The sequence below is a fragment of the Apium graveolens genome, chromosome 6, assembly GCF_009905375.1.
Source record: "Apium graveolens cultivar Ventura chromosome 6, ASM990537v1, whole genome shotgun sequence".
NCBI classification, from domain to species: Eukaryota; Viridiplantae; Streptophyta; class Magnoliopsida; order Apiales; family Apiaceae; genus Apium; species Apium graveolens.
This window is the reverse complement of record NC_133652.1, coordinates 5,338,919-5,362,912: the sequence shown is the minus strand read 5'-3', so window position 1 is coordinate 5,362,912 and position 23,994 is coordinate 5,338,919. Positions and strand designations below refer to the sequence as shown.

Here is a 23,994-nt window from a genome sequence, read left to right as displayed (position 1 = left end):
AATTGTATTGATACTATATAATACGAATCCCCTAAATAAAACTCGGTGTTCATTTTTTTGGGAAATCGAAGTAAATTTTCTTGCAATTGCCTTCGGCTTTGCTGCACTTACAAATCTCAAACTATCAGGTCAGCTAATATCCCCTTCTCTATTTCTTCCTTCAAGAATACAATCTTTCTTTGTTTCTTTTTATATGAATAATACGCTCGTTTTTGTGGGTTTTATTGTTCTTTAAATTCTTATTTTTTTTTTAATTTTTTCTCCTTGGTGAGGTGTGTTTAATCTTGATGGGTTTTGTAATTGGTGGTGGCCCATGTTCAATTTTGTGTGTATTTTGCAGTTTGTTTGATTTTTAGCTAGTTTTTGATTAATGCCAATGAAGTGTTTGATGAAAGTCGTCTGAGAATTAGTTTGATTTTTTACATTAGTAATGCGTTGGACGGGCCCGTGGATTGCTCAGATAGGTTATTTTAAAGTTTTTGAATGTATGGACTATAGAGGACAGATTGAACTCTAGTTGAGATGGTGTAAATTTGGGCTCGGTGTACTCGTTCTTAATAAAATGCATGGTATATGATAATTGTGTTAAGATAAGACACGTGGGCTCAGTCTTGTTGGTGTTAGCTTGTTTGGAATACCATAAGAGAGCAGAGCTGCATATTGCCTTATCTGTCGGACTTGATTATGCTTATTCAAACAGTTAGAATTTTTAACACTGCATATCTTAGGAGTACTGGAATTACTCTGGTTCATTTCGATATAAAATCGTATACGTCGTTCTGACATGTGTTATCTTCTGGTAAAACCGATTATGTCATTGTGTGAATCTATGTGGTTTTTTTATTAGGAATATTCGGTGGATCTAAATTGGCTAAAAGAAAAGTTGATAGAATAAAAAATATGAAGAGAAATAGAAATTGTGATAGTGAGATAAATTAATAAATTTGTTTTCTGTTTGACTTAAATATTTCTGCCCTTGTGTCGTAATTGTGTTATTAATCAGTTTTCTTTAACTGAATTCCTTCTTTCTTAGAAACTTGTAGCTGTGTGTATCTAGTAAGATACTTTTGGATTGTAATTGGAACTAAGTGCATTTCCTATGTGTGAATCCAAGTTATTCATTCTACTTTTCCCTGTCCACTGTTTTTTATTGTACAAGTGGTGGTTCATAATTTCATCGTCTGTATTGTATTGTGTGCTAGATGAGGTCTGATATGCATGAATTACATCTGAAGCGACACGCTTTACTGTTTTCAGCTGCTAGATTGTATATTTGTATTCATGCTAACGTATTGATTAATGAATAGTGAAAGAAGACAGATAAAGCACATGAAGTCAAAGAGAGAAGGGAAGATTGAGGACGAGTATGAAGCGAAGAGACAGAAGATGCTACAGCCATCTGTGACTTCACCTCCCCAACCTGCCTTTAGTAATGCGCTCCTGCCTCTTGCTACTTACAATGATGATGATGACGAGGATGATGATGAACAAGCATACTTGGAAAAACCTGTACAGAATCACGAAAATGGTCCTGAACATCAGGAAGACGAGGAAGAGGAGGATGACGAGGATGATGATGAGATAGGTGTAGCCCAAGGACATCGTAAACGAATGATTGAGCTTCGCAGGGACTGCCCATATCTTGACACGGTCAACCGCCAGGTATTCTATTCATTGTATGCTATTGTATTTTTTCTGATTTAAAAGCTTATTCTGAATTGATTGATGAGATTTTCTTTGTTACATCCGCTCTTGTATTTAGACGAATGTTTTTCTCGAAGAAGCTAAGCTACCGTAGATGTAAAGCTCTTCAGTCACATTATTGTTAAATCTTCATTTTTAATGTGAACATAGTGTTCCTGATTCTGTGTAATTGTATGGCTAAAATTGCTGTCATAAGATTCATAGCACATAATAGGAAACAATAACAAAAGAATGAACTATTTTCATGTTATGAAGTTTAATGCCCTTTTGCACACATCCGCTGTCCGAGTTAGTTTTTTCAACCAGCACCTAAAAGACCAACTTTTGTTTGGATTATGAATCATAGCTTATCTTTTTTTTACTTGGCAATCAGTTGTACTGTATATGCTATGGATGATAAATAACATAAATTAATATAATTATTGTGCACCATGCAATTAAACCAATTACCGGGACCTCATCTTTTATCAGGCTCAATTCTTGTCAGCCTTTGATGATTATTGAATTTATGGATGCCACAACCCTGTAGAATTATAATAAAACTGGTGTATCTACGCCATTGTCTCTTTAGATCCTTTGCGATATCTTGATTACGGATTACTTTTGGTTTTGTATGCTTTCCTTTGTAGAATAATTTTTACTTGATTAATTGCAGGTTTTGGATTTTGATTTTGAAAGGTTTTGTTCGGTTTCTCTCTCGAATTTGAATGTATATGCATGTTTAGTTTGTGGGAAGTATTTCCAAGGAAGAGGGCAGAAATCTCACGCATATACTCATAGCCTTGAAGCTGGGCACCATGTTTATATCAACATGCAGTCAGAGAAAGTTTATTGTCTACCTGATGGTTATGAAATAAATGACCCATCGTTGGAGGATATTCGACATGTTCTAAATCCAAGGTTTGCCTATTTAATCTCTTCGATTTTGTAAATGACATTTTCCTCCAAAGCTCACCTAGATTGAATGCCTTGTTCTGGCACTTGTGATGTGTTTTGTATGGTCTTGTAAGTGAGCAAATGAGTGTATAGGATATTTACGAAGGGAGATATATTATTAATAGTTATGTACTCCCTCTGCCCGCAAGAACATCTTAAATTGTTCCCCTAGTTTTTTTCACGCAAGTTAAGGTGTATAGGAAGGATACATGTAACTTTACATGCTCATTGTTTTTCGCGTCTCCATGTCATCTTATTGTACCAGTCCATTCACACAATATTATCTGCTCTTTCTTTACAGATTTAGTCGGGAACAAGTTGATCAGCTTGATAAAAATAGGCAATGGTCTAGGGCACTTGATGGATCTGATTATCTTCCGGGAATGGTATGCAGTTTAATTATCTATCAAGAACTTGTTGCATCTTATCTCTGGTTCTATTGGTCGGGTGTTTTCTCTTCGCTTCTAATTGCTGATGCTTATGATTTTCATTGTTTAGGTGGGACTTAACAACATCAAAGAAACAGATTTTGTGAATGTCACAATTCAATCTTTAATGCGTGTCACTCCATTGAGGAACTTTTTTCTCATCCCTGAAAATTATGCACACAGCAAATCTCCTCTTGTGCAGCGCTTTGGGGAGCTTACACGGAAAATTTGGCATGCTAGGAACTTTAAAGGACAGGTATGATGCTCCTGTCTATACGTTAGTTATTGTTATTTTTTCCTTGGCATTTTATCTGTTTACATATTGTTACACATTTGTACAGGTGAGTCCACATGAGTTTCTACAGGCGGTAATGAAAGCAAGTAAAAAACGCTTCAAAATAGGTTCTCAGTCTGACCCCGTAGAGTTCATGTCGTGGCTTCTTAATAAACTTCATGAAAAACTTAAGTCTTCAAAGAAAAAGCACAGCATTATCCATGAGTGTTTCCAGGTTTGCTTTATTTATATCTTGGCCACATGGACAGATATCCAATATCTTTCACTTTCTACAAATCTAAAAAGAGTTACCTTTGGGTTTTCTCTAGGGAGAGCTTGAGGTTGTGAAAGAAGTGCATGGGAAGGCTATTGCTGATAAGAAAGAGAACGGAGATGTCCTGAATAATGGCACTGGCAATGATGGTGCAGCTGAAGGTAGAAATGTCATCACAGAGACTAGCAGGATGCCATTCCTAATGCTGGGATTGGACTTACCACCACCGCCACTTTTTCAGGATGTGATGGAGAAAAATATCATCCCTCAGGTACTTCTATTTTTGTCATCATTCATAATTATGTCAATTATATCTTGCCAATCTTAATTGTTGGGATAATAAGCTCATTTGTTAAGACAATTTAGTTTTAACCTGTTAATTCCACTCCAGTTAAATCATTGGGTTGAGAAAAAATGTATATTTTCAGTCTTTTGGAAGTTGGAACAGGCTACAACCATGTATGACTTATGAGAGACAGGATAATGCGTTGAACAGTCACCTTGTAAACAAGAAACTTGGAGAGAGTAATAACCTAAATAACATCTGATAATTTCTTCTATAAATAATATAAAAGTTATGGAAGCACAGGGTTCTTGCTCTTGCATAGATTATAAAAGCCACAGAAAATATTAAATAATACTCTTTCACAGTTAAATGTGTCATTTCCCGTGATTATATTTTGCTCTCCATGTGGCACCACTACGGATTTTTGTACGATTTACATTTTTATTGAGCAATTATCCTTTAGAATGTTTGACTCTGCCTAAATTCTAACCGGTCTCAGGAGGAGGGAAATAAATTAGTTTAAAAGGAAGCAGGATTTTTTTCCTGTGATATCTTGTTTTACTTTCTTCAGCAATGGATAACTAAAAGTTTGACATTGGAGCCACTTAGAAGAGAGAAATCTTGGTAATTATACTAATGAAGTAATGATTGTGGAAATTCTTCTGATAGTGAAAGGATAAAAGAGGGATAATAATAAATTCAGTTTAAATGGTTGAAAGCACCAACCATTGTGGATCAAGGTATTGAAAGATTAATTTTTATTTGTTATTTGTTAAGAATGATGTTAGTTGTAATTTAATATATTAGTCAAATAGATAATTTAGGAATATTCTACGTTATGGTAATAAAGTTATAGAAGGACCTGTTTCCTTTATTTACTAGTTTCCAAACTGTTAGGAGTTCACTTGTTGTACATCTTTCCAGTTTTGTACTCTCCCTGGCTGTGGTTCCTGACATCGTGAGAATGTTTTCTAGGTTCCTCTTTTTAACATACTGAAGAAGTTCGATGGTGAGTCTGTCACAGAAGTTGTACGACCCCGTATAGCAAGGATGAGATACCGTGTTACTAAGCTGCCACAGTATCTGATACTCCACATGCGTCGATTTACAAGGAACAATTTCTTTGTGGAAAAGAATCCTACACTAGGTATTTTTTCCTATTTAATGAAAAGATTCATCTCTTACAACGTGCGACATTGCATTCCTGGCTTGGGTCAGATTTCGTTATTAATTACTTGCAAGTGACAGACCTCTTCTCAAATACACAAACTAAACAAGGTTGGTTGAGGAAATGTTTACAAAGTGATATGTACAATCTGGTAAACGTGATAATGAAAGAGGATCGTAGGTTAGATTTATATCTTGTTTTCAGCTCAGTTGCGAATGAGATAGCTACATTATATATACTTAGTTAAACTAAAATGCTTATATTAGCATAGGGTGGTTTGATGGACAGTGGACACAATTTAATGCAATTTTATATTGGAATAATATAGGAGAGAGGCACACGATGTACTAATTTATGCTTTAAATTCGGTTGTCCGGAAGTATTTGTCATGTACACTTTAAAGTCGGTTGTCCGGAAGTATTTGTCATGTACAAAAAAATTTGGAAGTTCAAAACATAGGTTTTAATTGAGTTTTATCAGCGTCACTATGTCCAACCCTTCCTCCAGTTGCAGTTGCGGATTTGATGACCAGGCCTTGTGTTCTGTGAGCATAAATTTCTATCTGTTCTTGGGGGGGGGGGTGACCTGACCCTATGTCATTGCGTGTGCATTATAGAATTACTCAGCTGGTGTTAAGTAAATTTCTTGGTTGTCATTGAGTTTGATATTCTGTAAGTTCTTTCAGCTTCCTCATTTTTGCAACTTTATTTTTTAATAAAATGAATTCATTTTTCAAGATTCTCAGCTTCATCTAATTGATTCAGTAGCTTAAGATTGGCATGAAAGCTGACCTTTGTATATGTCTAATCTGTGTTGCCTCGAACTTTCCTTCTACAGTAAATTTTCCTGTTAAAAATTTGGAGCTAAAGGATTACATCCCACTCCCAGCTCCAAAAGGGAAGGAAAAGGTTAGGTCCAAGTACGACTTGATAGCCAATATTGTACATGATGGAAAACCAGGTGAAGGATCCTACAGAGTGTTTGTACAACGGAAGTCGGAAGAATTATGGTAATACAACTTCTAAATTCGAAATGTACTCTAGTCTCTTGTTCTTGTTCTTGTTCTTGTTCCTTGTAGACTTACAGTTATTATTATCTTAACATTACAGGTATGAGATGCAGGATCTGCATGTTTCTGAGACTCTTCCTCAGATGGTTGCGCTTTCAGAGACGTATATGCAGATATACGAGCAGCAAGAACAACATTGAGTTTTGCATGTTATTGGTTGCAGAAATTGATACTTCATCTTATTCTGTGTATTAGTAATGTATTTGATACTTTCCTTGATAAATTGGAGGTACCATCTTTGTGTAGATTGTTATATGTTTATTCTTGCCTGATTTCTTTCTGGGCAGTTGTTTGTTATGACATTATTTATCATTTGTAATTTTTATCAATAGAATTATTACAAATTCCAAGTCCTCTGTAGTAAAATTTAATCATAGAACTTGTTATTTAGCTCCATGAGGTGTGAAATATTGGTATAAAATAAGTTACATGTTTGATTTCCGCACTCTTGTCCATTTGTTACATGTTCAATTTCCCCACCTTGGGTAATTTGTAAATATGTATACTACAGTTCAACCTCGATAAATGAATATGTTAGAGATCGATAAATTTTATTAATTTTATTCATTTAACGAGATTATTCATTTATCGAGGTTAAAAATACATTGTGTTTATTATGTTGGGACGGGAAAAAATTATTCATTTGACGAGTTTATTCGTTTATCTTGGAAAATAAATAAAACTTATTTGATCAAATACAAGTTAAATAAATAATTAATAAAAAAATATTTAAGATACTAGAGTTTTTCAAGTTACGTACTTCTAAATTTATATTAGTTCATCAAAAAAATGATACCCGTTAAAATTGGTAAATGATGTGATATATTAACTGGGCCAATTTAATATTTTATCTTAAAATTATACTTTCGTTTTTTTTAGTTGGCACATTTCTATTTTATCGGTCAAATTGACTAATTTTTGACCGAAAATTTTAAGTTACACGTACATTATTTTAAAAATCTGAAAATTACGTATGAAACTAGATTTAAAGTTCTTTCCAATGATACATTTTTCTCATTTTATCAATTAATAAAATTTTAAAAAAAAATCAGTCAAACTTTGATCAATTTAACTATAAACACAAACATAAACTTCACGTCCTCCCTTATATTCATATTTGATAATTTTGTAATTATTAGTCTTGGCCAGATATCTGGATACTAAACTTATAGTATTAGTCTCAGTAGATAAATCATCAGTAGGTGGAAGAACATCAAACTATTGGAATCCCACATCTGAAATCCTCTTATATATCAAATTTTAGCATTCGGATACTATTATTTTATAATTAAAAATATATTAAAGTTATAAAATGACAAAAGAAGAGGGAAACGGAAAAAAAGTGAAGGTATTATTTTAATATAAAATGTAAGTTAAGAGCTACATAGATTAGAGATGCACAAAAAGTCCAACGGGCCAGGCTTTATCCGGCCTTTAAAAAGCCCGTTTTTTTTAAAACGAATCGGGCCCGCCTTTTTTAAAAACCGGGTCGGGCCGGGCTTCCTATAAAATATAAGGCCCGTTTTAAGGCCGCGGGCCGGGCCGGATCGGGCCGAACCAGGCTTTATCCGGGCTTTTTATTTATATATTTAAAAAATATTTTAATATTTTATAACTCGAATTATGATTAGTTTAAATACCAGAGAAAATAATATCTTGATATATCAGATAGGGTAGTTTAGACACCGAAATAAATAATTATTTTTAATATAACATATAAATAATCATTTATACTTTAATTGTTTATAATATTATGATATATTATTTTAAAAATCATAAAAAGTATTGTATATTTTCAAATTTTATATAAAAAATCGGTTTTTTAATCGGGCTTTTAAAAAAGCCCGGGTTTTTATCCGGGCCGAACCGGGCTTTTGACTGGGCTTTTTCGATCCGGGTTTTTTTAAATTCGGGCTTTTCGGATTTCGGGGCGGGCCGGATTTTTGAGAAAAAAGGAGGCCCATTTAAGGCCCGCGGGCCGGGCCGAACCGGACCGGGTTTTTTTCCGGATTGGGCTTTTCAGACTTTTTTCCGGATCGGATTTCGGGTTTCGGATTTTTTGAACATCTCTAAGATAGATACTCTTAGAATTGAGAATAGAGAAGATGCTCTTAAACTTTTAAAAAGTTTCTAAGAATTTTTTGGAGCTCAAATTTTAACATTATCTCTATTTTTGAACTTAAAAGCTCATATAAAAAATTTGTTAAAAATGTTCTTAAAAAGTAGAACATCAGTGATTTTTTTAACACATCTACAAAAATATGGGTAAGATGTTTTTTAACACATCTACAAAAATATTTTGTAGATGATTTACTAAAAAATACATTGACCGACAATTTGGCATAGACTAATATTTTGATCTATAGTATGTATGGAAAGGGCTCTGAACATATCACTCACATTGATAAATTCTCTTAAGAAAACAATCATATAAGTCAATCATCTTTTCATTTAAAATTATATATTTTGGTTAACGTTTTTGGGTAATTTAGTCAAATTTTGACTAAAAACAAAAAATATGATATTATTAAAAAATTTAAATATTATATTTTAAAAAAAATATATATAATTTACTTAAAATTTAAAAGTTAAATTATAAATATTTTATTAAAAATCAAAATTGAACACACTCTTGTCTGCAAGCGCGTATATCAGAAAATAAGAACAACACATGTCTAGTTTAGTGGGATGACAAAATTTTCCGAATCGACAGATACCCGACGTTGTTATCAAACCCGATTTTTACTATTCGGTTACAAATTTGGTTTTATTTTCAAAAATGAATTGAATTTGGTTCGGATTTGATTTTTAGGCCAACCAAACCGAATACTCGAAACCCGATCTGAACCACTAAATTGAAATCTGACCAAACCCGATATATAAGGGTTGAGCACTCGGTCGATTCGGTCCAAAACCGGACCGAACCGAACCGAATAGACCGAAAAACCGAATTATCATATTTTCTTAGACCGAACCGGACCGAAATTTTATTATGGACTGGACCAGACCGGACCGAAATAATTCGGTTCGGTCCGGTTTTGGACCGAACGGCCGAATTTTTTGAAAAAAATAATTAAAATTTTAAACCAAAAATTATATAAAATTTAAATATAATTAAAGTAAGGTGATATGTAGAGTTCTAAAAGTGTTTAAATACAATTATAAATTAAAATTTATGATTAAAATTTTTAAGATATATGTAAAAGATATAATATAAAATTATGATATTTATGATTTGGACTATTCGGTCTATTCGGTCCGGACCGAAATATTTTTTACAAGAACCGGACCGAACCGAATTTTATATCGATCTATTCGTTCCGGACCGAATAGACCGAATTTTCTGAAAAATTAGGACCGGACCGAACCGAATTAGCACGGTTCGATTCGGTTTTTCGGTTTCGGTTCGGTTTTGCTCAATCCTAGATATATTATACTTAGTATAATGTCATTATATATTTACATTATACATTTATATAATTGAGAAATGATCACAAGATAACTTATTTTAATTGAGTAAACAAATATAAAATAGTTCAAATGGATAAGCAGTTGGTTATATATTTAATAAAGAAAATCTGCTAACTTGTATTATAGTATGTATAAAATGAGATATATAACTAATAACCGACTAAAATAATCAAGAATGACTCATAAACAATTGAGTATTTATCTTAATATTATTTTTAGCATTATTTTTTTAAATTAGAAATTTATCATCTTTTTAAATATATTAATTTCTTTTTCCATTTTCTTAATCATAAATCATCGATGTAATTTATCAATTTAATCATGTGTATTTTAATATGTTTGCAATACTTGTATATATATATTGGGATCTCTATCATTTCTCTCTATTTGATATTTTATAAATAATTTTTGGACAAAATACTTGTTAATTACTTTTTTTTAATACTTATATAATTATTTTGGTTATAATTTTCGGAGTTTGATTTAAACCCGAACCGAACCAAAATTCGGCGAATCGGTTCTGATTTAACTTTATAAAAATAATTCGGTACAGTATTAATTTCGTCGGACCCGAACTGTATTGACGTGTTGCCCTCCTTGGTCTAACCTACCAATCCTGATTATATATAGAACTAAACCCACAAGAAAAACAAAACGACCAAATTTCTATACAAAAATAATTTATATTTCAACAACAGACAACAGTCAAATTTTAATTAATTACATATTTTTATAAAAAGAATAAAATAATGTACTTTGTTTGACTGATCCCAAACCACTTTGTGTCTTCGCAATTAGTTCCAAGAATCATAGAATTTCAGACATGGCAGATACTTCGATTCTATGTAGTTTTGTAATGAAACATACTACTTTTTTATTGTATGTATATATTATTCTTTTGTTTTTTGTAGGTTATTCAATTCAAGATGATGGGGTTTCTCAGAATAATTCTTATTTAATTTCTAGCTTCACTTATGCTAAAACTGTGCTTAAGCCTTATGATTGGCGTTATATTAGAGGTACCCTTTTGATTCTTGGGCTTTTTTGTGTTTTAAAGTTGGTGAATTTGATTTTTTTATGGTTTTTGAGGTTTATGAGAGTTTGGTTTTGATGGGTTGTGTTAAAAATTTGATCTTTGTTTGAAACTTGTCATGAATTTGAAAGTTTGAAGTGTATGATTTTCTTGCTTAGAATGTGTTGAGGTACTCCTTTTGATTCTTGTGCATTTTTTTGTTTAAAGTTGGTGAATTTGATTGTTTGATGGTTTTTGAGGTTTATGAGAGTTTGGTTTTGATGGGTTGTGTTAAAAGTTTGATCTTTGTTTGAAACTTTTCATGAATTTGAAAGGTTGAAGTGTATGATTTTCTTGTTTAGAATGTGTTACTAGTATGTGTATGTATTTGTATCTATATGTGCCTGATATGATATTTTCATTGGTTAAGGTTGGTTAATTTGATTATTTGATTTTTTTGAGGTTTATGAGATTTTAGTTATGATGGGCTGTGTTAAAAATTTAATCTTTGTTTAAGACTTCTGCTGAATTTAATTTGAATTTGTTTGTTTGATCAGTCGGTTTTTAGTGTATGATGTTCTTCCTTAGAATGTGTTATATTAGAGGTACCCTTACTGACTCTTGTGCATTTTTATGTTTAAAGTTGGTGATTTTGATTGTTTGATGTTTTTTGAGGTTTATGAGAGTTTGATCATGATGGGTTGTGTTAAAAATTTAATCTTTGTTTGAAAGTTGTGATGAATTTGAATTTGTTCTAGCTTCACTTATGCTAAAACTGTGCTTAAGCCTTATGATTGGCGTTATATTAGAGGTACCCTTTTGATTCTTGGGCTTTTTTGTGTTTTAAAGTTGGTGAATTTGATTTTTTCATGGTTTTTGAGGTTTATGAGAGTTTGGTTTTGATGGGTAGTGTTAAAAATATGATCTTTGTTTGAAACTTGTCGTGAATTTGAAAGTTTGAAGTGTATGATTTTCTTGCTTAGAATGTGTTGAGGTACTCCTTTTGATTCTTGTGCATTTTTTTGTTTAAAGTTGGTGAATTTGATTGTTTGATGGTTTTTGAGGTTTATGAGAGTTTGGCTTTGATGGGTTGTGTTAAAAGTTTGATCTTTGTTTGATACTTTTCAAGAATTTTAAAGTTTTAAGTGTATGATTTTCTTGTTTAGAATGTGTTACTAGTATGTGTAAGTATTTGTATGTATATGTGCCTGATATGATATTTTCATTGGTTAAGGTTGGTTAATTTGATTATTTGATTTTTTTGAGGTTTATGAGATTTTAGTTATGATGGGCTGTGTTAAAAAATTAATCTTTGTTTAAGACTTCTGTTGAATTTGTTTGTTTGATCAGTCGGTTTTTAGTGTATGATGTTCTTCCTTAGAATGTGTTATATTAGAGGTACCCTTACTGACTCTTGTGCATTTTTATGTTTAAAGTTGGTGATTTTGATTGTTTGATGTTTTTTGAGGTTTATGAGAGTTTGATCATGATGGGTTGTGTAAAAAATTTAATCTTTGTTTGAAAGTTGTGATGAATTTGAATTTGTTCGTTTGATCAGGGTGTTTAAGTGTATGATTTTCTTTCTTAGAATGTGTTATTAGTATGTGTATGTATCTGTATCTATATGTTTTCATTGGTTAAATTAGAGTGATAGAGGTTTTGATTTATTCCTAACATTGTAGCCTTATTGAAAATCTGTCTTTTCTTTGTAAAAAGAGGTTGAAAAAGGAAGAGGCATTTGGTCCAAGTGCCTGATAATTTATTAATTAATAGATTGTGCTAGGAGTGGAGTTATTTTAATTTTTGTGCTTTTTTATGTTCTAGAGTAATTGAATCGATCAACTGATGATTTTCGAGGTTTATGAAGTATAGCTTTGATGGATCATTTTCAAAATCTTTTATTTGTTTAGAATTTGTAAGCTTAATCAATGGATTTATAGTGTATTATTTGGTACTTCGATGATTATGAGCTTATTTGAGCATATATACATATATCTAAAATGATATATAATTTTTTTTTGACTGAAAATGATATATAATTGATTAGTTTAGAGTGTTAAAGGTTTTTGAAATCAGCTTAGACACCTGTTGACTTTGTGCTCAGTTGGGGAGGTGTTTAGATTAACTAGCTGCTCTGTGTATGTCTTGGGTTATTGAATATCTTAAAATGAATCAAATTGTTTATTACTTGTCTATCATAATCTACACATCGTGAACTGTGTGTTTTGAGGCTGAGTTTCATACTGGAAATTGCATACCCAGTAATGTAAGCTTCTCAATGTGTATGATATAATAATATGATACATATGTCATGTTCGAAATTTGTGTCAGTATTAAAATCAACTTCTTAAGTGCCAAAGTAACTCCCAGGTACATGTATGTGAATTTAAGTTCAAGCAGTCAATGACATTTGTTATTGAATCACTTTTTCTGACCTTTTATTTGAACCCTAGAGTTGACCAATATATAATAAGGCCTAACTTGTTTCGAATGTGTTGTTTTTGCAGTTGAATTGCCGCCATGGTTCTCTTTAATGTCTGTAGATTTAGACTCTGATGTAGACCTTGTAAGTATTTGTTGCTTCTGTAAATTGTTCTCTCAACTGAGGCTGGAAAAATATAATTTCGTTTACCGACTTTTCTTTTCTTGCTGTGGTTGGGCTTCTGGCAATTTTCTTTGCGCTTTCCAATTATACGTCACAGTCTTGAGCTTTTACTAATGGGTCAGAGTCTTGAGCTTCTAGTTTCTGGTTGACTTTCAAATACACTTAATCTTTCTTTGTTCTGTTTTAGGATCCCAAAAGCTTCACAAATGGGCCTAAAAGCAATCAGCCAATGTTATGTTTGCGACAAGGAAGTCCCCCTCTACCTGATATTCACAACACTTCTTTACCAGGTAAATTCTATAAGATAAAGGTTTAATTACTCGTCTCCATGCCTCCCATAATCATTTTCTTCGTCCTGATCTGTGAATATATGAGTTCACATATAACTCAAAATTAGTCATGTATAACTTAAATAGGCAGCTATTTTTGCTGTGGTATTGAATCATTTTCCAAAAGATAGGAAGCATGTAACAGGATCAAAACTCATACGATCAGTATTCTGCTGTGATCCATTTAAGAATGTTTATGATATGCTTTTGAGTTTAAGTTTATCTTCTAGAACTGTTTTAACTTTTAAGGTCAAATTAGCTATCAACTCTCACCTATTCTTAGTTAACTAGTTTTATAATAGATTTAAAGATTACTAACACATTAATTTTGTCTTTTATCCAAATTGATAACTGTTCTAAAGGAAAAATTAGCACCAGCAAATCTGGATGAAATCTCAACTTTCTCTTCTTCTTTCCAAATGCAGCTTTAAGTCCCATCATTAATGGGTCTTTTGGAGGAGTGCAAGGTACTCAAATTTCTGAAGTGTGTTATCCTATGCAGAAACATATAACAATGAGATTTAGCAACGAGCAGGTCTGTCACAGACCATTGTTGATGTAATTCTATATGTCACCAGCTTTTATGCAATAAGTATAACTCACCTATTATGCGCACCTATGGTGATTTGAAATTTTAAGCATATGATTTACTATAGTTGTCTTGTACTTACTTATCCATGTCAAATCGAACTGCTAAACAGGTAATTGATAAATGACAATTAAATTGCTAAACAGATATCTGCAGGAACATGGTATGTTGGATTCTTTAACGGGATTGGAGTAACGAGAACGCAGTCTAAAATGGTATTCTCTCCTTTACTTATGAACAGAAAATAGTCAATATTGCTCATTGTATTTATGTATGTCTAGTGCATAGAAAAGACATATTGTAGTTGTTTACAGCATTTCATTGAGGGGAAGCCATCCAATTAATTCTTCAGTTTTATTTCCATAAATGTGTAATATTGCTGGTAAATGTGAGAAGTACGTTTCTAAGTTTCTTAGTTAAATCAGAGAAAATGTGTATTCCCAGAAACCATTTAGTGTAGAAGGTGAATATTTTTTAAATAATAGAAATTATGTATTCCTAGAAACCATTTGGAGTTGGGGGGACTTGTTTCCTAGTGATACTAGGGGTTCTTACAGTAAAAAAGAAATCTTTTCAATTTTGATTCCAGCGGTTCCTGTTTAGCAATTTTTAAGTTAACCGAGGCTGTTACTGGGAAGCAAGCATATTAGCTTATATGTGTTCTTTCTCGCTAAAATAATTTAATTCAGCATCCTGATTTCAGAAATTCAAGATTGTTTCATCAACATGTCTTTCTTTGAGTTCCTAAATATAGCTGGACCTATTGCAGATAAATCGAGGTCCGTCATACTCGTTTAATGGGAATGTAACCGTAGAAGGGTGTGTGATACCCATGATGTGGGGCAAGAACTGCAACCAAACCATTGATCAGCTTTCATGTGTTAACTCCTACAATCTAACAAATCACACAGATGGTAACAACCAAACAGCAGAAAGTATGACTTCATGCAAGAATGATGATGAGAAATCTTGTACCCGTGAAAGTGAGCTAAAAGTCTACTACTTGGACATTATGGGAACTTCTGAGAAGATAATAATTTCTGTAAATAATATCAAATTAAATCAAACTCAATTTTCTAATGCCACAACAAACAGCAGCAGTATAGTTCTAATGTGTTATGCACGGCATGGAGCAATGCCAGTGGAAACTTTGCATGACTATTCTGGTAATATCAACAATGCTTCTCTGGTTATACAAACACCAAAAGTTGGTCGGTGGTATATTGCAATTCAACCTGTTAATATTTCAAAGGCACTCGGGGGACCTCAGGCCACAAGTATTAAAGTTTGCTACTCTTTGGACTGGCAAGTGCTTCAATGTCCTTTCGGTAAGGCTGGATCAAGCTGTTCATCAGAAACTTATGCGCTTCAGGTGGGTTACTCTTCCCTTTGAAAGTTTTACATAATATCATTAGATGTTAAAGTTACAAAATAGCAACTGAATATGATCGACTCAAAAAAAGGTCTATCCATACATGTTGATATCTTTGCTCCTGCACCCTGCACAATATTGAACTACTATATTTAGATTAAGTAGTCATATTATCTCATATGTTTAAATTGTTTTAAAGTGTAGGAGATGTTTATTTCTTTAACATTTACCCCTAGATAGTATAACTTGTAAAAATTTATGAAGATTTACCTAGAGATATTTTCGGTTAAATAAAAATAATTACAAACTAACTAATTGCATTCTTCCTTCGTGGTTTCATGCTTAAATGAAATACTTTTCTGCTCAAGGCTACTATTCCCTAAGTTTTAATCAGTATATATCACATACTCTTCTTTTGATTTTGTAAAATTTATGGCAGGAGTAATTTATTGACAAGCTGCAAATGGTTCTCTGCAGACAGTTCTCAGGAAAAATCCATTTGGACCTTTTGAGTCGTATTATTTACCAGTCAGTAACAAGGTCTTGTCAGCTACTGCTAATTTTCTTTTGGAACCTCTGTTGACCAACACATCTTATGGAGGAAGTTTAGATGATGATTGGACTTATTTTCTTTTGGACATACCTTCTGCTGCTGCTGGGGGGAATATGCATCTTAGACTTTCATCAGATGTGAGAATTGAGTATCAAATATATGCTAGATACGGAGGATTGTCATCTCTTGATAACTGGGATTACTACTATATTAATTCAACAAGTAGCAGCAGCAGTTCCATGTTCTTCAAGGTCTATGAATCTACTGAGGTTACTGTTAGTTTTTACATTTTATATGTAAGAGGAGGAACTTGGAGTATTGCATTAAGGAATCCGGTGCTTTTTGGTAGTGCTAACAAAAGCCAAACTACTATGTCTATTTCTATCGAAAGATGCCCGAGAAGATGTTCCTCTCATGGGTCATGTCAAACTGTGATGGATGCAAATGGGTTGACACTATACAGGTGTTCCCAGTGTACTTATTTATGTGCTCTGTTTGCTAAAAGTCGGGGGAGTTATATGCATTTAATCTTATTTCTCCTGGTTTCACTTTATTTCCTGTGATTCTTTTCAGCTACTGTCATTGTGATAATGACCACGGAGGTTTCGATTGTAGTGTTGAAATTGTATCACATCGAGGTATGTCGTGATCATGAAAAGTGATTACCTGTTTTTTGTTTAAATTATCTTAAAACTTTCTTCATATTAACTATTTTGAACTAATTAGCTTATTCAACTTAATAACTCTTTCTAATGACATTTTTGTAAACTGTTGTAGGACATATATGGCAATCAATTTCTCTTATTGCATCCAATGCTGCAGCTGTGCTACCTGCTTACTGGGCTCTTCGTCAGAGGGTAAAATTAAGTAGTTCATTCAGATTAGTAGTATTTTTTGTTCTGAATAATAGTGTCACATCAAGGTGTTCTTTTTTCTTGTTGAACTTTTGCTGCAAAACTTGACCTTTAACACTTTGATAAGGATCTTAATTAATGTGTAGGCATTCGCAGAATGGGTTCTCTACACATCTAGTGGAATTTCAAGTGGACTGTATCATGCATGTGATGTTGGCACCTGGTGCCCTCTATCTTTTCATGTCTTGCAGGTATGGAGTTTCAGCTTTGTAATATGAACTTGGTTATTTACATCAGTGAATATCCTGGCAGCTCCTGTTTCCTTTTTTCTTTGAGGCGGCTGTTGTAGAGTGATATATTATTGTGAGTTCTAACTGCTCGAATGGTTGGAGCATTCTGTCAGTTTATGGATTTCTGGCTTTCGTTCATGGCTGTGGTGAGTACTTTCGTTTACTTGGCTACTATTGATGAAGCATCAAAGAGAACAATTCAAACAGTGGTTGCAATTCTCACTGCTCTAATGGCTGAAACTGGAGCCACTAGGTATTTATTTATTTTTATGACTGATTTCCCAAGGTTAATGATTGGTTTTAACCATTCTTAACATTTACAGGTCGTCTAATATTGTTCTTGTAATAGCAATTGGGGCCGCAGGTTTACTTGTGGGGTGGATGATGGAGTTAGCTACCAATTATAGGACGCTTTCCTTTTCCCCTCTGTTCTCTCCAAATATTTCTCATAGGTGAGTGCCATATCTCATCTTCATGTTTTGTCATTCTGCATGAAAATGTATATTTAATTGTTTGATCAGCATGTACAAACAGCGCCCCTCTAAATTCTGTTTTGGTCGCTGATTAAAATTAATAACCTTTATTAATAAGCGAAACCACTTTTCAAGTGGTACATTGGTTTCACTTATTTTTTGTTACCACCAACTTTTGGTTTCACTTTTCATGATTCATGTTATAAATCCAAGTGTATTATTTTTATCCTTTTTGAATCCTACATGACTTATAATTCTATATGTATATTATTTTTACCCATTTTTCATTAAACTTTTTAAGTGATACTTTGTTTTCACTTATTTTTTGGTTTTATCACCTTTTGTTTTCGGTTTTTATGATTCATGTTATAACACCAAGTGTATTATTTTTATTCTTTTTGATTCCTATATGACTTATAATTCTATATGTATTATTTTTACCTGGTTTTCTTTATTAATAAACCAAACCTATTTTTAAGTGGTACTTTGGTTTCAATTATTTTTTATTTCCACCCTTTTTGGTTTCACCTTTTATGATTCATGTTATAACTCTAAGTGTATTATTTTTATCATTTTTTATTTCTATATGAGTTATAATTCTATATGTATTATTTTCTCATTTTTTAAATTTTTATAAGGCATGAATTTTTTATTATTTTTATAGGTTTGAATCCTATTTTTAATTATATTTTAAAATAAATAAGTTCATAAATTGGCTCAACCAAATAGGTTCCGAGAAATATAAACCACGACCAAGTAAATAGGTCATGTGTTTAAATTGGAATTTTTTAATTTGTTGGTGGAATTTCTAAAATGGTATGAATATTATAAAAACTGTATTTTGGTTTAAAATAATAAAATTGTTCAAACCCTAATATGATTACAATTCTATTTTCTTAGAACTCTAAATTATTTCTTAATAGGGAACTTGGTTTCATATTAGTACGTTACGCAGTATTTTGGTTTCACCCTATATTTTTCTTTCATGTAGAATCCTACGTTGTTTTTTAACAAAATATAGATTGAAATCATATTATAATTACGATATTATAATCATTATTTAATATTGATATTTTGATCTCGGCCCGTGCTTCGCATGGGTTATCTACTAGTACTCTATAAAATGTAAAGAGGCATACCGTTGCGTATGTCTGTGGGTTCTACGTGGATGATATTCAAATATATAGAAAAACTGTGGTTCTCTGATAATGGTTATACTAAACATTTGTGTTCATAATAGATGGCAGAATGTCAAGGAGTGGACTTGTGATGTAATAAAGAAAATTATAAAGCGCTTTCGTTGGGGATTTATACTAGCAGGGTTCACAGCCTTATCAATGGCTGCCATAAGTTGGCAACTGGAAACCAGTGCAAACTACTGGATTTGGCACAGGTAGAGTACCATGAGCTCTCTCTAAATATAGACGATATTAATTTCTACACCGATTTGCAGCATGTGGCATATTTCATACTTAATTTCTATACTGATTTGCAGCATGTGGCATATTTCCATATACACTTGCTCCTTTCTCTTCCTTTGTTCAAAAGCAAAACTGGTGGCAGTTGAAACTCGAAGACCTGTTGTTCCAAACTATGAGCTAACTCGGCAAAATTCATTCTCGAGGGAATAGTAGAAAGAGGGACAGATTAGATAACCAGATGTGTAAATTTTTAGTTAAAAAGAATATGTCTAGTTATACCCTGGAGATTGTAACACGCTATGCGCGGATCTGAAGAAACTACACAAGATCACTTCTTCACCTCTAGATGCAGCTGAAGTTTATGAGCCAGTGGACTTAATCATACACCAATAGTCTTTGTAAATGATGAGGGGAATCTTTTAAAGCTCCCCGGATTTACATTGGATTAATATGCAGCCCCGTGTAATATTTGAATGTCTTCAATCACTAGTAAGTACAGTTAAACCTTTTAAAGTAATAGGGTCGGAACTAATAAAAAATATTACTTTAGCGAGTTAATTACTTTACCGGGAGTAAAAATACGATGTGTCCACAATGTTGCGACCGTAGAAAAATATTATTTTGAGCGAGGTTATTACTTTATCGATTATTATTTCCTTGTTTTGCAGATACTACAACAATATTCTTTGTAAGAAGTTGAAAACCAAATTATGCTAGAAACACAATGTAGGATCATCAACTGTTATTGATGGGTTCCGAGACATAAAACGCAGCGGATAAACGTAAATAAAACAAAAATTTCGAAACCCAAAAACAGGATACATGTATAATTATGGGCAGGAGATAACGAATCTTACCTTTAAGAACTTAACTTTCATAAACTCAACGGAGATCTTAGCTATCACGCATTGTGTCTACTTTTCGGATAAACACCTCTATGGTATCCACACGAGCACCTCCAAGAACGTCTCACGAACTTGGCTACGGAATGGATGTACTAGCCTCTTTCTTAGGGATGGCAAAATAATCCGATCTGACGGATATCCGATCCGAAACCCTAAATTTTGGATATACCGAACCCGATTTTTTGGATTTGGATATGGATTTCATTTTTAAACCCGGAATTTTTTGGATTTGGATTTGGATATTAGGTATACCGATCCGAAACCCGATCCAAAATCCGAAACGCTATCCGAACCCGATCCGAACCCGAAATCCGAAAAAACCCGAATTATTATATATATATATAATAAAAATATTAGAATTTTATATATTACACATTATAATATTATATAATATATATATATATATATTCTATAATTTACCTTATACATATTATTATATAATTTTTAGAACATATATTTTTATATTTATGTTAAAAATTAACTAATTATAAAGTTTAATGAAATGTAATTATTCAATCATTTAAATGGGTGATAAGGTTTTAAAGGTTAACAAAATATGTTTTAGTAATAAATCTAAAAACTGGGTATCAATGTAGTTGATTTTTTAAATATTACGTATAAAACATATAATAACACAATTAATGATCTGGTGGAGTGGTTGAATATTAAAACTCTTTCTCTACAAGTCGCGTGTTCGATTCCAAACACTTGCAATATTAATAATTATACAGATTTTCAGATTTCGGGTTCGGGTATAAATATCCAATTCAAAAAACTTCGGGTTTCGGGTATACCCGAATTCGATGGATCGAGTTCGGGTATTCATTTTCGGGTATTTTTCGGGTTCGGGTCGGGTTCGGGTATTAATAATATTTTCGGGTTTGGATATGGATTCTGCAATACCCGACCCGATCCGACCCGATTGCCATCCCTATTCTTTCTTAACGATCCGAATTGCCTCTGCTTCTCTTTACTGCTAGGGTTTTTCTCCAAAAACGTACAAGCCTCTTTAACCTATCATTATGTATTTATAATGGCTGATTAAAAAGGCCCATAACAGCAAAACCCAACCCTAGTAGGTATTGGATTAAATAATAAAAACGAATTTCTATTATTTAATTAATAACTAAGTCATACTTAATTATTATGGGCAAAAAACATTCCTTTTAATTCGAATTTATATTATCTCAATTAAGTCTTACTTAATTATAATAAAATTCTAATAATCATCAATTAATTTAAATTAACTATTCCATTAAGTGCTCTATTTGTGCGACCATATATGCTATTATTTAATTGACAATAATTTTATTCTCTAATAAAATTATAAACAATGAGCGGTATCTAGTAATACATCATTGTTACCCAATTAAACAATAATTAAATCGTGATTAGATAAAACCTTTCGTGATTAATGTTTTTCGTGTAATATAATCCCTTTAACTATACATATTATAGATTAAACTCGAGGCATGCATTTAGTCATCCTTTTCAACATTTAATCCGGGTTTACTTGATCCATGAGTAGATTATCAAGACAAATCATTATTTGAGCATGATCATGCTTTTATAATCTCACTCAATCAAGAGGCCAATAATATCTCTCCTAATTATAGAAGGGTTAAATCATTTATCTATCATTCATATTTCTCATACGACTCATGATATATCCGATGTCCACTTTTATCATCACCCGATCAAAAGTAACTTTTCATGTAGTCAAAATATATTAATCCTCGTATAGAAATATAATGATTTCAAGTCAAAGAATCGTTACACCATTATCACTGTGAGTCTTTCTTATGACTTTATTAAACATGAAGAATCTCACTGTGGGTCTGTCCAGTACCATGTACTCTCACATGTACCTATGTATTGACTTTAGTATCCCCATACTTATAACCAATGAGATGTTGTTATCTTGTCAAACAACATACTAGTCTATCTATGTATTATTATTGTCCCATATAATAATACTCGACTAGGGACCTTTAAGAATATGATATATTATATAATTTCAAGTTCAAGTCATGTACTTAAACTATACAATGTGTATCATGATTCTAAGAAAATTTATTATGCTAACAAAATATCATAGTAATTAAGGTCATAATAAATACATTTATTGAATGATCAACTGACATAAAGATTTAAAAGAATAATGTATTGCCTCTAGGGCACCTACACTAACAATAAAAGTCGTCGTGGATGGGTAAATGAGACCATTTCTAATGATCTGGAAGTCGTTATTACTTATTTCTGAAACAGCATGCCGTGGAGATGAAACTAGTAATGCACTTTATTATGGTGTCTTTCTTTGTATTGAATATGGTATTTTGATTCCTAATGAATGTTTTCCTAACATGGTGCTTGCCGGGTAAAGTGATCGGCTAAAATAGTACTCCCTCTGTCCCATTCATTGTGGTCACATTTCCTATTTTGCCTCTCCCAAAACTGGTATTTACTTTCTATTGATATGGTAATTTAATTGTTAATTATGTTAATGTTTTTTAAAAATAATACAATATTTTGGTAGCTATTGGTTTGTTTGATTTGATTGAATAAAAGTGGGAAATCTGATTGGTGACAAAATAAGTGGGACGGCGGGAGTATAAAGTATCGATTATCTAAAATTTGTTGAACAAATTACGTGTTTTGATGGAGTTGGCTATAATGATGGAATATTTTTTAAAAATAGCATGTTATATTAATTTCAAGTTGTTATAAATATAATATAGTACTTTAATCTGACAATATATGGATAGTCAATAATATTGGATTAGCTAAAACTTTTGCCAAGTGTTACAACCTATTCGAGTGCTAATAATTTTACAAAATCTCTAATTTTTTTATTTAAGGAATTATATTTAGACGTTTAATTAAGGGTTTCTCATGATTGGAGATGCTCTAACTAGCGTATTAAAAGCACACGGGTTAAATGTTGTCAATTTGTCCATTTATGAACAGCTATTCAAATCAATTTATTAGATTTATGTAGTTGGCTGCATTTTTGTAGGAAGCTAAAAGAAAGTACAAAAATTAGCTAAGAAATTTTAGGAACTGTCACGCGGGCTAATACCCTGCTATAAATAGACTGTTATCTAGGTAGGGGCCTAGGGCTATTAACGAACTGAGCTGATCGTTAGGCTCGCCTCGACTCGTTTAACTCATTGATAGTGATAGACAAGTTACTTGAGAGCAATGGCTGATGCTCTTGTTCAAGATCTTCTCCCGAAAATTCTTAAAAGACTACCCGTCAAGTCTCTTCTTCGGTTCCGGTGCGTTCAAAAATCATGGTATCATCTCATAAAATCCCCGTACTTCATAAATCTCTATTCTCGTCATCAAAAATATAGTAAAACAAAATATCTTCTTATTCAAGATCGTTTTCATAGTCGTGTTTCTTTACGAGTTAATGATAAACAATGTACGGAGTATTATTCTCAGTAAAAATTACCTGATCCTGAAAATATGGCGGAGAGTTCGAATTTATTAACAGATATTTACGGGACATGTCGTGGCCTGATATGTTATGCTGTTTTAGCCTCTAATTTTCCATAAATGTGCCAGGTATATCTATGGAACCCTAGTATTCGAATATCGAAAACTCTTCATGTTCCTGATACTGCAATACCTTGTGATGATCCGGTTAGCGGACCTTTTACGATGGGTATAGCTTTCGGTTATTTCCCTGATATTAATGATTACAGAGTAATAAAACTCGAGAAATTTAATTATAACCGGAATGGAGAAGTTAAATCAGAATTTCATGTCGGGATTTATAGTCTAAGTACTAATTCTTGGAGGACGGTTAGCAAAGATAAGTTCATTACGTTTTCGAATTATGAGTTACATAATTCAGTAGTTGTAAATGGTGTTGCTTATTGGGTAGGAATAAAGTTCCCAGTAGTGCAAGGAGGAAGAATTGTTTGTTATGATACCAAGAACGAGACAATTCGAGAGATTATGTTACCGCCATAA

General features: G+C 32.4%; 3 protein-coding genes across 5 annotated transcripts; all 3 read left to right on the top strand.

The window, feature by feature from the left end:
- Positions 1 to 6: 6 nt before the first annotated feature.
- Positions 7 to 6,580, top strand: LOC141667175 (uncharacterized). The gene is made up of 10 exons (XM_074473568.1): positions 7 to 128; positions 1,308 to 1,662; positions 2,360 to 2,604; positions 2,942 to 3,026; positions 3,139 to 3,324; positions 3,410 to 3,577; positions 3,672 to 3,887; positions 4,878 to 5,049; positions 5,908 to 6,079; positions 6,180 to 6,580. The coding sequence occupies exons 2-10, from the start codon at positions 1,330 to 1,332 to the stop codon at positions 6,277 to 6,279; spliced, it is 1,677 nt and encodes a 558-aa protein (XP_074329669.1). The 5' UTR covers positions 7 to 128; positions 1,308 to 1,329; the 3' UTR covers positions 6,280 to 6,580.
- Positions 6,581 to 10,286: 3,706 nt separating this feature from the next.
- On the top strand, positions 10,287 to 19,586 carry LOC141666631 (uncharacterized). 3 transcript variants are annotated; one of them, XM_074472742.1, is made up of 14 exons: positions 10,301 to 10,629; positions 13,130 to 13,188; positions 13,415 to 13,517; positions 13,982 to 14,091; positions 14,292 to 14,360; positions 14,915 to 15,517; positions 15,995 to 16,533; positions 16,644 to 16,708; positions 16,848 to 16,927; positions 17,071 to 17,175; positions 17,328 to 17,467; positions 17,538 to 17,666; positions 18,928 to 19,080; positions 19,183 to 19,586. In XM_074472742.1, exons 1-14 carry the CDS (start codon positions 10,434 to 10,436, stop codon positions 19,316 to 19,318), a joined length of 2,487 nt encoding a protein of 828 aa, XP_074328843.1. In that variant the 5' UTR covers positions 10,301 to 10,433; the 3' UTR covers positions 19,319 to 19,586. The 3 variants fall into 3 exon arrangements, with proteins under 3 accessions (XP_074328844.1, XP_074328843.1, XP_074328845.1); XM_074472743.1 differs by lacking the exon at positions 19,183 to 19,586 and having other exon boundaries at positions 10,287 to 10,629; positions 17,564 to 17,666; positions 18,928 to 19,061; XM_074472744.1 differs by lacking the exon at positions 10,301 to 10,629 and having other exon boundaries at positions 13,153 to 13,188; positions 13,982 to 14,023.
- A 2,635-nt stretch (positions 19,587 to 22,221) lies between these two features.
- Positions 22,222 to 23,994, top strand: LOC141664468 (uncharacterized). The gene is made up of 3 exons (XM_074470421.1): positions 22,222 to 22,225; positions 22,282 to 22,379; positions 23,584 to 23,994. The coding sequence occupies exons 1-3, from the start codon at positions 22,222 to 22,224 to the stop codon at positions 23,992 to 23,994; spliced, it is 513 nt and encodes a 170-aa protein (XP_074326522.1).

Bases quoted from the DNA above. Each gene is read 5' to 3' on its own strand.
- LOC141667175 (XM_074473568.1), top strand. From the start codon at position 1,330: ATGAAGTCAAAGAGAGAAGGGAAGATTGAGGACGAGTATGAAGCGAAG. The intron at 3,325-3,409 runs GTATGATGCTCC...ACATTTGTACAG, and splicing joins CTAGGAACTTTAAAGGACAG to GTGAGTCCACATGAGTTTCT. The intron at 5,050-5,907 runs GTATTTTTTCCT...TTCCTTCTACAG, and splicing joins GGAAAAGAATCCTACACTAG to TAAATTTTCCTGTTAAAAAT.
- LOC141666631 (XM_074472742.1), top strand. From the start codon at position 10,434: ATGGCAGATACTTCGATTCTATGTAGTTTTGTAATGAAACATACTACT. The intron at 16,709-16,847 runs GTATGTCGTGAT...AAACTGTTGTAG, and splicing joins TGAAATTGTATCACATCGAG to GACATATATGGCAATCAATT. The intron at 17,667-18,927 runs GTGAGTGCCATA...TGTTCATAATAG, and splicing joins TCTCCAAATATTTCTCATAG to ATGGCAGAATGTCAAGGAGT.
- LOC141664468 (XM_074470421.1), top strand. The intron at 22,380-23,583 runs GTGCTTGCCGGG...TAAATGTGCCAG, and splicing joins ATGAATGTTTTCCTAACATG to GTATATCTATGGAACCCTAG.